At 41.1% G+C, this 13,733-nt stretch overlaps 1 protein-coding gene across 2 annotated transcripts in view; it reads right to left on the bottom strand.

Moving 5' to 3' along the window:
• MCC (MCC regulator of WNT signaling pathway) overlaps positions 1 to 13,733 on the bottom strand; it is a 418,786-nt gene that overhangs the window by 92,475 nt on the left and 312,578 nt on the right. For both annotated transcript variants that reach the window (XM_061189513.1, XM_061189514.1), the window contains one exon: positions 2,496 to 2,638. In XM_061189513.1, coding sequence (XP_061045496.1) covers positions 2,496 to 2,638 — 143 coding nt within the window. The remainder of the gene's footprint in view (positions 1 to 2,495; positions 2,639 to 13,733) is intronic.

Below are 13,733 nucleotides of genomic sequence, written 5' to 3'. Positions count from 1 at the left end.
TAAATGAATAAAATCTTATAAATCTCTTACATATTTTAACTGTATCTTCCAAGGTTGGATTTTCTACTTATCCCCCTGGGGCATGATTGAATTTGGCTACTTTTGGGCCTAAAGATAGCGAGGAATGGAGTAGCGGTGAGGTATGAATGTATCTGGTACCCTCTACCTGGGATCAGATTGCTACAGAGTCTCCAAGCAAGGTAGGACTAACTTTATCAGACCGGGAGTGGGACTGCTTCTGCAGGAGGGGAAATTCAGTGGCGTTTGCAGGCTCTAGGCATTTTGATTCATTTGAATCTACCCAAATGTGTCCATTTAAATTCTCACCATTTCATCTTTTCCTATCAGTGCTTAACCTTTAACCTAAGAGATCTGATGTGGCTTTGAATTCAACTTATGTTGGAATTCAGCAACCTGCAGTGTCTGATTCTTGACTACAGTAGCCCTGTGGCTATAAAAGATGGGAGAGTCTTCTAGGGCAGTCACAGAGGTCCCTGGTTCTCTGATTGTGACCTGAGAAAAAAAATTTAAACTATGAGACTGTCATATCTTTTTCTTATGTAATTCAGTATGGCTTAAATGTGGATATATCATAAACCATTCCCTTATTGATGATTTTTCAGCTTTTCCAATAAATTCTTAACTCAGGCCCGGATTGAAGTGACAAGAAAGTCTATAAGGTGTCAGGAATGTACCTGATTAGCATGACAATTCTCTACAGCCTGGATATGCCAGGGCAGTTAGAGTTCGTCCAAGGTATTTGGATCCTCCTGCACTGGGTCTATTATAGCATCTCAGGACCTGAGAGCAAACCAATTTCCTGGAGTGATGGAGGCTGGGAGATACCTTAGCTACTAGAGCTCAGAGGACAAGAAGAGCCTTGCCTTACTGGCCCACATGTCTGCTAGTCTTCCAGCCTTGCAGGGAGTCCCCACCTCGAGGAGGGGCTAGCGCATTTACATAATGAAAACTGGCAGAATTTAATGTGACATCTGTACAGATGCAATCTCCCTTTAAATAAAAGGCACCGATAAATGTTTATGCTCAAGAAGCTCACTGTATTTTAACATGAAGCAGTTTGGCCATTATATTCAATTTAAACATCCTGAAATTGAGTTTTCTAGGTGATGCGTGATGCATTTTTTTCACAACTCACTGAGTCCATTTGCCTTCACCTTCTCAAGTGTTTAAAAGTGCAGCATGTTTTAATGGAAATTACAAATTTGCCAGTGTACTCTGTCAGCCTCCTTAAAGTCTGCTATAATCATTTCTTTGGGCTGAAAATTCTTCTCTGCTCTTCTAACCCACAATCACTCTGAAGACCAGGATACAATTTAAAAGGCTTGAGGTTCTAAATTGGAATACGAGATGTATTGTGTGGCTCCAATTCAGTGCAAATTTTTCCACAACTTTGCCCTGAAACAGAGGCCCACCAGTACTCTCATCAAGTAGCCCCATCATTACTGTAACTCTCAGAGTTGGAACAAAATGCATCGAAAGTTTCTTCTAACCCAGGACTTCCAGAGGGAGAGTTTAAAGAAGCTGCCTCTAAAACTGTTTTAATTGAGGCCTATACAAACAGGCAGAGTACAAAGCACTCTTTCTCCATAAAAGTAGATGCCAACCATTTGTTTTCCTGAGGGCTATTCCCTGAGCATGGGCAGGAAGATAAAAGTTCTCTTCCTTGGCTCAGTAAGTCACTTAAGGCAAACCCCTCTTGTGGACAGCAGGGCAGACACACCAACTAAGTGCTGTGTGCGGGAGACTTAGGGGCCAGCTGACTGATGAGCAAGGAAGGCAGAATCCCCAACAATCACTTCTATGGAAAGAACACTGAGTAAAGGCAGAGATATTGTGGGTTCGAACTCCACCTCTATCTGCCCTCTCTTAAGGGTAACTTCAAAGTAGTCACTTAACATTTTTAAGCCCCAGCTTTTTCACCAATAACGTGACCGATCAAATCTTGCTCCTCCCCAGCTGCCCGCCTTAGGAGTTTGTACGAGGCTGCGTCAATGTTGGTAAGTCAACTTCAAGTGAGCTCAAAAATTTTTTAGATTATCTAGAAGCATACGTGATGTTTAGTTAAAAGCCACGTTCATAAATCTCTCAAAATCCCCAAGGGATGCACTGAGTTTGTATATCTAGAACAGACCTGGTGAATAAAAGGGCTGGTAGGGATGCTGGTCTCTAAGACAGAAGAGGCTCCATTTAGAACCTGTTGATAAAGCATCTCACTCAACTTCCCCTTATCAGTCAACTGAGGATTGCAACTCCCACCCTGGCTACCTTTCAGGGTTACCATGAGGATCAAGGTCAGAACAGAATAATGGATGGGAAAGCACATGGTTAACAAAGTAAAGAGAAAATACTTATCAACTGTAAAAATATTAGTTACAAGTAAAACATTGGTATAATTCATAGGGCTGACTTCAAGTCCGAAACCCAGGTTACCACCCGGACGGGCAGAGAGAGAGCCTTGACTTGGAGCTGACTACCTGATGGTGGTGCCTTGCAAACGGTCTATCTTCTTATTGAGCTCAGCGATGATGCTGTGCAGTTCGGTGATGCGTTCCTCGTACCGAAGCGTCGTTCGCTCCTGGACGTCCTCATGCTCTCTCATGAGGTGGGACTGCTCACACTGGCATCGAGAGAACAAGACAGAAGTGCCAATGAGTGGACACACCTGCAGGTGAGTGATTCTAAGTTTTATGGCCTCAAACCGTCACGACCTCAATGTTGAGTATGCCCCAAATAAACATACGCCTGCGCACTGGCCACGAGTCCCAGAAGACACAACAGTAGCTGAACTTTACAAAGCCCCTGGTGGACATCTGAGTCTTTACCTTTCTTAGCTCTCATTTGCTCTTTGGGGAAAGGTCCCTCTGCCATTGCACACTATCCACACCTCCTGTTTTTCCTCAGCCACAGAGTGGGCAGATGCCTTTTTTTTGGAATCCGAATCTTGAGCGAATGGATCTAAAGCTGCACGCTGATGAGACTGCCCTCCAGTCCCCGCTACCTCTATCCCCAGAGCTTTCTTCCCAAGTTCTTTTATGGCTGCTCATTTTTTCCTTTTTAACCAATTCATTCCTTTTCTGCTGAAGTTTGCTAGGGTTATGTTTCAGCCACTTTTCAATCAAATAATCCTAAATTGTATGACACCATTTCTTACCTGGCTGGTTAGCTGCACACATGTTTTCCAATATCCTTTCCTACTAGACTATAAACTCTGGGAAGGCAGGGGCTGGGTGTTTTCGTGACTGAGCCCTAGCACCTGGCACACAGCCTGGTTCACTGTGGGTGACCTAGGCGTGCGATGGGATGAATAAATCGCTGCGTTTCAAGAAACCGAGGAGCTTCCCTTGCTCAGCATTTGAAGGATTAAGAAGCAGCAGATGCTATAAAAACATTTTTTGCATCTTGAGTTTAAATCCTAAGGAACCTGTTCATCTCCTTCACTTCTCTCCCTCCTCCTCAACCCCCAACCAGTCATTGTACCTTTAATCTCATTTACATAATAATAAAACACTAGTCAGTGATAGAACAAGGAGTCGAGATTCTGCCCCTGTCTACTGCGTCCAGTCCTGATTAATTTCCCGCCCAGCAGAGGAATTGTAACTTCATTTTCGGCAAGGTTTTCCTAACGCCGAGAGCCACACGTACTTGCCAGCTTTGCACTTTCAGGGCTGGGGGCAGGTGGGCAAGGTAAGACTTCTCTCACTCACCACGTCCAATGTCCTCCCCGTCCCTAAATCTGCCAGGCTTCCAATGGTGTAACCTAGAAGCTACTGGGCAGGGACACAAAGCCTTCAAAACAGACTTCTACCTGAAACAGAAGTACTCAGCAAAATATGATAAATACGTTGGTATAAATCATGGCAGGGACCATACCTATGAACAACAGCTTGATCACTATGAATGTAGTAACTTCCTGGATGCTGCTCAGAGCTCCAGAAATAAGACTGGAGAGGAACCTGTACCACAGACCTTTGTGAGATGGTGACTTTCAGAGAAACAGTGATGTGAACTTCTGTTCTTGGTGACAACCCAAAACGTCAAATAACCTCCACTCAAGGTCCAAAACACAGGAAGTAAGTGGAACCAGAGGCCAGGAGGAAGGACAAGTGAAAGTCCCATCTACATGGAAGCTTTCCTAACCAGAACAAAACCCTGACAGGCCAGAAATACTCTTCCCATGAAGTTACGCCTTTTCACCTGTGATCCATCACACTTTAAGAGGAACAACAGAAGTCCACAAAATGACACTGTCTCACAGATAGTACCTGTCAGTAAATGAAAAAGCTTCTTATTTTTCTCCAAAAGCAGAATACTGCTTCTCTCCATCCCCGCAGAATATCTATGAGCTTTTATTACTGGTCTTTTTTCCCATCTTCAAATTGTGTATGTGAGTGTGTGTGTGCACATGTGCACGCATGCACCTGCATGTGTGTAGTATGTGTATGTGCGTATGTAGCTGACGCTCTCATGAAGGTCACCAGTTCCAGATCTTACAATGGTTATGAGATAATGCCCGGTCTGACCTTGATCTTGTGGATGCCATGACTCCTACTACTTTGTCATCTTGCTGGTTTCTGCTCTGGGGTTTCCCATATTCAGTTCTCTAGGGCTATAAACTGCTGAGAAACATTTCCCCTTACAAACTCCACGAGCTCTCACTCTCCCTGAAATTCCCCACTTATTCCTCCTCCTTCAGTCTTTACAGGTCAACAGGCCACCACCACCACCAAGGCAGACAAGAAACTGCAAAATCCACTTAAAAATGAAGATGCGTAAGTGTTTATTCAAGAAAAAGGCACAGGATCAACTGATAACCACCAAGCCCACTCTAGGTGCCCCTGTTGGCTGTTAGGAGCTATCTAAGAGGTGAGCTCCTGTGGGGCTGCCCGGCTTGCAAGGAGATCAGATGGTTGGTACCCAGATAACGAGAGCATGAGAGCTGGTGTCGTACCATCTTCCCCCTGCCTCTAACTGGAAAGTCGGCCTGGAGTGTATGAGTATGAACAAGACTCAACACGAAGCCCAATAATTCAGTCAGACAGAACAGCGCTTGCAGCTGAAAGGATAAAAAAGATTCATAATGTCTGTTTGGAACTTAGGAGTTCATCTGGGAGTAGCAACAAGAACATCTTAGAGAAAAAAATTTCTCAGCTGAAGGCAAAGGTTACATTCCTATATTTTTCCATATGTATGTTTTTTCACAATAGTGGAAAGCCTCTATAATTTAATATTTCCTCTAAAATAATAGATATATCTTGATTTCCTAAACTATGATATGGTGCTAGGTGCCATAGGGAGGGTCACTATGACACCTACCTTTGAAGGGAAATGTGGTCGCAGCTTCCAAGCAGACTTCTCTGCTGGTGCATAAGAAACATGGACAGAATTGGAGGGGTGGGGGGGAAGAAGAGATGATAGAATGGTGCTCTGGAGATTCTTTTCCCAGTGAAAAGAGAATACTGGAAAATAATTATCGAAACTCCTAGCCTCCAGATGAATGAATGACTGAGAAGACATAGCTCATAGTTGATTTGATGTTACAAATCAAAATCCCCTTGAGGTATCTCATTAAACACGCTTCACCCATTCCATGCACCTCATCATGCCCAGCCAAAGATGAGTGGAAGCGTTGCTCTCCAAGCTGAATGAAAAAATCCCTTGAGCTTTTCCAAGCTGTGGTGCCGGGAGAAGTGCATCAATTCCCACAAGGGCAACAGTGCAGAACGAAACAAGTCATCACCTGCAGGAGCCAAAAGAACTCAAAAAAACACTCTTGTTAAACAGCTCCCATTAAACTGCACAAGACCAAGCCCAGGAATGGGGCACTTCAGTGTGTTAAAAGTGGCAGATGAGTGGGGAGCACCCAGGACAGACAAAGCCATTCTGTGAGCAATCAGTGCCTTCCTGCCCTGGCGGCCTCCCACACAAACAGGACTGGCCTGTTAAAATGAGGCCCAATTCAAGTATCACAATGCCCATGCCTCTCACTGACCTGAGTTTCCGAGAACGTTTTTTAACCCAGGAGGCTATGTGATTTCGGGTATTCTGTTTCACAAGGACACAGGCTAGGTCAAGCTGTATACTGCACCTCCATATGAGAGTCACTTATGGGCAGTTATTCCAGTAAAGCCTCATTTAAGAAAGTAATATAACAATGACAACCAAACAGGAAAAAGAGTATTGTTCCTATTACTACTTAACGTTTGCACAAATTTTTCAATTTTAAGTTACAAATTTAAGTACATTATAGAAAATTTTAAAGAATGATAAAAAGACATCCACTTTTTCATAATCCATTAACAAGATCCTTTTTCAAATGGTGTTCATTTTTCTCCAGTATTTTCTTACGTATGTGGGGCACCGCCAGGACCACCATAAGGGATGCACGTCACATAAGCATCAGCACCCTGGTGGCAGCCTGCAGGGGTGTTTACCAAGACTCTGGTTCACCTCCATCCATGCACATGGAGGAATATTTCTCCTCCCCCATGAAGCTGAATAAGGCCATGTGACTTGCCTGTCCAGCAAGATATGAGTGAATATACACCATTTTTGCCTAGAAGCCTTTAAGCGCTTCTGCAGGCTTTCCCATATTCTCTTCCCCTGGGCAACACTCCAGATGGTAGAGGCTCTCAGCTTGGGAGGCTGGGTGAGGACAATGCAGCAGAGTTTCCTGCCACTCCCAGTGAGCTCCCAGCAAGAAGCCAAAAAATAAACCTCTGATAATTTAAGCCACTGAACATTTGGGGTTATTTGTTATCATTGCATATCCTGATGATACAACCACTTTATGGATGAAAACAGAGCAAATGCACAGGGACTATCTATTAAAACCCAGATGCAAACAGAATGCTCTGCAAAATCCTGAGTCCTGTGTATGGCATTAAGGGGTTGAGGCTGTGGTAGCCACAGCCTTTTCGCATCTACTCCCTTCCAGCTCCCTGAGCTGTGGGCTTAGCTCCTCCTTACCATTTACCTAAAGACCTCAAGTGGCAGCAGAGTGATCCCCCCTTGGTCTCTTACCCTGAACCACCTCTGGTGAACTCCAGGAAACATGAACATTATGCCTTACAATACCAGAGGAGAGTTAGGAAACCCAAATAGCTCTCTCCTCAACCCCCTGGGAGCACTGAAATAGAAAAGTAGACATAAGGGGGTATAAAGCAGGGAATTCTAAGTCCCTCCAGCTCCCACCAAGCCAGCTTTAGCTACCAAAGTCAATTACTCAGCAACAACTTTCTGAACAGAAAGCAATGGCGGCTTCTTCTAGCAAAACTTGCAGATGAGGGATTACTTTCGCCTCCTTACTGTATAGAAACATCTCACATAATTTCAGCTGAGCAAAATAAGAAATGGTCTTAAACAACATGCTACTACTTTTTTTTTCTTCTATTATTACAGAGAATTTTACCCAGGGTCCTCCAACCTATATTCCATTTTTGACTGATCCTACAGTACAGCAAAGCCAGAAAGCCTAGGCTTGCAGCATCTTGCCTGCCATAAATTTCTGGAGGTCAGTATCATTAGGAAGCTGGATTTCTCCTGCAACTACAGACTTTCAGTTTGAAAGGCAAAGAAAAAAAAAAAAGATTGGGATTAGATAGGATGGAATTTTGCTTTTCCTGAATTTCATCTGGAGCTTAATACATACCCTGAGCTTTTTCTCTAGGTTTCCGCTCTTCTATCATGATGATGAAACAAATTTAAAATCTATATAAATACTTGTCTCTAGCCACATAAATGGGTGAAACTGCCTATATGCAAAAATGTTTAATAAAAGCAAGCAATATCATCATTACAACCACTAAGAATAAAACCCTTTAGGCTCATCTCTGCAACTGGTGCAATCTGGGGATAAAGCTGTGAGTCAGCCTTGAGACAGACTGGCCTGAGAACTTGAGCCCTTGTTGGAAAAACCCTGTGTAATGCGGTGATGCTAAGAAGCTTTATGGTTTTGTTAATGTTCTTCACTGGGTTTTATCTTATTCCACAGAGGCCACTGATCTTTAATCATCACATTAGTCTCAGCTGTCAAACCTAAGGGTATTATAAACTCCATTCTTGAAAAATGCAATGCCATCATTCATTTGTTAACCCTCTCAACCATCGTGGGAAGAGGGTCGGCACAACTCCCTTTTAAAATACGCTAAGAAGTTACGCTACTTTCTCAGGGTCACACTGGATTGATCACAAGTAATACCACTCAGGATATTTCTACCCTCATTCAAAGTCCTTGCCCAGGTTCTCCCAAGGGGTAGGGTGGGGAACCAAGCCAACTAAACAGAGGCTCAGCACAAATGGAAACGTCATTGACAAAACAAAACAGCTAGAGCAGTGTACTGAAGAGTATAAACAAATAAGGAAGGAATGGGGGGAGGGAGATCCTGGCAAAGAGAATGCATCCATACTACCTCTGTAAGTATCTCATACAAGAGAAAGATTAAACACTCTCTCCATTACATTTAATGAAAACTATGTTTGTCTTCTTCCTAAAAGTCAAGCAGTAGAAAAGTCAGAACACTTGCTATCTAAAGATAGAGAGCTTAGAAATAGAAGGTGTACTGTATTACTACTGACCAATTTCAAAGGGGCTCAGAAGCTTGTTTTGATATATCTCCTTCTGTAGTACTTTTTAAAAATGTAGTTAGTGAAAATAATTGTTGGTATCAAATGCAAAGAAAATATGCTGAAAGCATCAAATCAGTACCGTATATAACCTTCGCCACATTCCCACTAGGCTGTTCCCCAAGAAGGTGTTTAGTGTTGGTGCAAATCGCATGTGCGGGTCTGAGCACCTGTTTGATTTGGGAGGGTAGATACTTAAACCAAATTAACCTGTGCCCTATTCCCCACCCTCTCTGAGATCCCCAGGGCAGCCTGGGCAGCTTAAAAAACAATACAGGATTAGTACAGCTATGGATTCCCACAAAACCTAGATTCATACCCTGACTTTAGGTGCTTTCTAGCTCCATAATCTCAGGCAAGATATTCAAATTCCCTAAACCTCACAATTTCTTCATTTGTAGATGGGAATGTTAAGGTATTCTCAACACAGGTCATTATGAGAACTCAATGAGATAAAGCATGCAGAATGCTTGCTATACTGCTTGGCACAAAACAGAGCTAAAGAAGTGTGGTGATCATCACTATTGGTATAGGCTAATAGTGGCACTGTTAATCAGATCCCCCAGGAAGCTGTGACGGACAGACTCTAAGGTGACCATATGATCCCTGTGTCTCCTTTGTGTGATTACCATCTCACTGAATCTGGGTGGGACGTGTGACTGCCTTTAACTAACACAATGTGGCAAAGGTGATGGGATGTCTCTCCCATAATTGCATTACATTATATAAGACTGTCTTGCCAGAAGATTTATTCTAGAATCTTTCTCTCCATTGCTGGCTTTGAGGAAGCAAGCTGCCATGAATTCTACAACCACAGAGAAATTCTGCTAATGACGTGAGTGAGCCTGGAGGTGAACTCCCTCCCTGTTGAGTGTCCAGACGAGCGTGCAGCTCTGCCCACACCTTGATTGCAAACTTGCAGAGGACCTAGTTAAGCCATGCCTGGGACCCTGATGCACAGGAGATAATAAATGTGTAAGATAATAAATGTGTGTTGTTTTAAGCCAGTAAGTTTGGGGCAATTTGTTACACACCAGTAGAATACAAATACAGAAGCACTTTGCCTTCCCTATCACATTGGTATTGGGGGGTCCTTTACTTAGCTCTTCCCTGCCCATCACTATTAAAACTCCACCGACTTTTGCCCATGTATAATGAGCCTTCTTTTATTCAACTAGTTCTAGTATCACCATTAATAATTACTCAACAGATTATGAAGCTCTCTTTGATTATTTCTGATGAACAAAAGCACCATTTATATTTTACATTTTAATCATAGCTCTGTAATATTTAGAGAGCTGGTAAAACTTACTAAAGCCACAGACTACACATTTATACACAAACTTGCTCTTCCACCATCTGGTAAAGCCTCAAACACGAATCACTTACCAAGGCGTGTAACACAGAAAGCACGGCACAGACACTTCCTTGTTCTTAATTTTTCTTGCATAAATCTCATCTTTATAAAAGGAATAAGCCTGGCAAGACTAACCTTTTTCTTCATGTTCTTTCCTGGGTCCCAGTATCTGAATTGGGAAGACATTTCCAGTGAAAGGAAGAGTAATTTTTAAGTATATTTACTGTAAGTATACAAGCAAGAGAGTCAACTAATGGTACTGTGATGTAACCATCAGGGGTAAAACCAGCCAACACAACTATTACATGAGATTATCTTGACCATAAGTTAAGTCAAAAGGGAGCTGAATCAATCCCTGACATAGGAGACAAAAAGTTTCCCATTCTCCTCTTATCATCCTCTACACAAGCTGCTCTGTCTTTGAGACTTAAATTTTAACAAAAACCTTCCTGGTCATCTTTTAAAATCCAAGACTGGGGTACATGCCAGCTTCCAGTTAAAAGCACTCACAATTTCTTTTTCCTAAAAAAAAAAAAATTCTCACCAATAAGGACTATTAACAATGGCTGGCTTTACACCAGCTTAACACCATTCTATTTTTTCTTTAATGCAAAAATAACTACTTTCTCAAAAAACAAAAAACACCTTAAGAAACAACAACGAAGCATTTAAAAAAGTTTTAATTCACCAGTCCACTATAAATATTATAATGCTGTCTTTCCAGTTTTTTCTATCATATTTTTGTTACTTTTATAATCAGAAGGAAAAGATTAAGTTTTCATCCAAGTAAAAATTGAAAATTTCTTTCTCTGTAACATCCTGTATGAGGAAAGAACACTGGTAGCCTTGTCTTGGCTCTGGGGCTGGCTGCTCATTTGACCTTGGGTAAGCAAGTTAACCTCTCTGGATTGCCTGTCAAACGTGGAAGTAGATGATCTCAAGTACAAAGGGTCTTTCCTCTCTACTCGAACAGTCTAAGATTATGAAACATGAGTTTTCAAAACCTGCCATAGGTCATTCTAGACCGATGACTGTGGCAGCCTCGTTCTTTTAATCTCTCTGAATTCCCCCACAAATATAGAGAACCTACACATCAAAACCAAATGCTTAGAGATAAGGTATCCTCCTGAACAACAAAACAGAAGCAGGTAGGGACAAACCAACAGCATCCACAAGACCTAAAAGGTGTCTGTGTGGGCAGAAGCAGAGGGAAGAAACAAGGCTGAGGGACCCGAGAACTGGAAAACCCCAGAACAGCCAGTAAGTATACACAGGAAAGTGAGGAGGGCCAACTGGGAGGGGTTCTGCCTGAGCCAAGAGTGAGTGAGCAAGGGGCCCACAGTAAGATCTGAAGGGGCTAAGGCAGCTGGTCCCTATGAACTTTCAAGACTGGCCCTAGGACTCTCTGCCAGGAGGAGAAACTGCTGGGAGTAGGATCAAAATTGAACAGGATGGGGTAATAGAGACAAAGGAAAGAACAGATCGAGATAGAAGCAGGTGAGGGGAACAGAGCCAGGAAGTGTCAGAAAGCAGGTTGCCATATTCGTGAATACAAGGAAGCTCTATGAACTTAAAAAGGCCATGTTCAACTCTGCCTCCTAAAAGTTCAAAGAAACTATTTTTCACATAAAAATGAAAAACAGAACAGTATTGAGGGCAAATCCCACATAAAGTTACAAGAAAGTAGAATGAAAAAAAGAGCAGAATAACATCCCTATAAACCATGAAAGCATGTCACAAAATAGAGAACCTCTCTCCCCACAAAAAGTCCCAAACAATAGACTACTATTTCAAAATAAGCTAAAAGACCTTAAAAAGATGAAATGACATAAAACATGGAAGAACATAATTCAAAATTAGAAAAACTCAGAAAGAAGGTAATAGAACACACACACACAAAAGAAATAAAATTAAAATGCAGAAATATATAACTAAGCCAGAAGGCACACAGGAGGGGATAAATACAACATATACGGCCTAAGAAAAACAGAAGATGGAGAACAGGAAAAACAAGGTAAAAAGGGAGAGATATAAAGGATTTGAGATAGTGACAGATACTGAAGACAGGCAAAGAAGATCTAAGATATAAATAATAAGCATCCTTGAAGAAAAAGAAAAGGCAAGGGAACAAAACTAATATTAAACACTATAATTAGAAAAAACTTCTCTGAAATTAAAAAAAAAGATTACAAAATATAATCAAAAGAAAACACAGCAAACATGAGAATATCAAACCAGAATGATTAAGAGTTACTCTAGTAAAATTACTGGAAGGAAGGAAGGAAAGAAGGGAGGAAGAAAGAAAGAAAGAAAGAAAGAGAGAGAGAGAAAGAAAGTTGTATTATTAACAGACTTTGAGAGCAACACTCTTTGCCAAAATAGAATAAAGAAACATATTCAAGTAAAGAAAAGATGAGTCAAGGGTTTTATAGCCAGCAAGAATGCCTTTCAAGTATGAAGGGCAGAGACACATTGTTATTAACAAGCAGAAAGCTGGTGAAGATTATTCCCATGAGTCCTCCCTGAGGAAATCTACTAGAAAATAGCTTCAGGCATTAAACAAACAAACAGAGGGACATTGGCATAAAGACCATGGTAAACATGAAATATATAATTTACTTGTAGAAGACTAAATGAGGACTAAAAGGAGAAAGTCTAAGATGTAATGGCCATAGGGTCAGGCAGTGTGGATATAGTACAGTTGCAAAAAACTGGGGGAATAAGGAAAGCATAATGAAAAAAAAACTTTAAAAAATTCTTCTCAGTAACTGTATTTGTTATGATAGTATTAATGTTATTACTTTGAGACTGATTGTATATAATATGGAATGAAGCAAACGAGTAATTATGGAATATTCTTATCCAATCATCCTCTGTAAACTTCAGAACCAAGATTTTTAGCGTGAAAGAAAGGACATACAAACAAAATACAGAAGCTAAGTAAAAGAACCCTGTAGTCTGAATTTAAATTGGAGAAATTATTATGAGCTCCTAAGGTATTTTATCTTAAAATGTATAAATACATACATATATAGATAAATAAATAAGTAAATAATTTCCTGGCTATGTTTATAAAAGAGGCCTAAAAATAATGACCAACCTAGAAGCAATAAGCACCCTTAGCACCCTTAGCACCCAGATTGCAGTCTTGAAATACCATTTTCTACAGAGAAAAACCAAGGCTACATGGAGAATGCTTAATTCCAGGTTTGGAGTGAGAAATGTACTAGATGAGCCTGGAATAACTACTAGGCTCATGTCAAAAGACTCAGGAGCCAACTTGAAGAGGTTCTTACTGGCCTACTTTGAGTTTCTACAAGGAAAATAATTACAAAGGACTGAAACCCAAATATGTTTAAATCCCTAAGTTCATAATATTTTTAAAAATAATTGGGCACTTTCAGAGGATCATAAATAATTCATTACCTTGAAAAATGTTAAATAAATCAAAAGAATGAAGCAATGATTCTGCTTTTCCTCTGTGAATTATACCATTGTTTCAATAAATCATAGATGATGGGAAATGTCTCTATAAAAGCACTTCAATTAATAACTGAGAAAGAAATGGTAGAACTAAAATATCATGATTTTGTAAAGTCTTGATGAATCAGTGAACTTGGGCATTGAGTATCAAGATAGCTGCTAACATCTCAGAAGGCAAGACAACCAGATACTATGTGCTTTGCAGTGGAAAAACAAATACCCTCTACAGTCTTGCCAGAGGGACTGGCCA

The sequence above is a fragment of the Eubalaena glacialis genome, chromosome 4, assembly GCF_028564815.1.
Source record: "Eubalaena glacialis isolate mEubGla1 chromosome 4, mEubGla1.1.hap2.+ XY, whole genome shotgun sequence".
Classification (NCBI taxonomy): domain Eukaryota; kingdom Metazoa; phylum Chordata; class Mammalia; order Artiodactyla; family Balaenidae; genus Eubalaena; species Eubalaena glacialis.
This window is presented reverse-complemented; position numbering and strand designations above follow the sequence as displayed.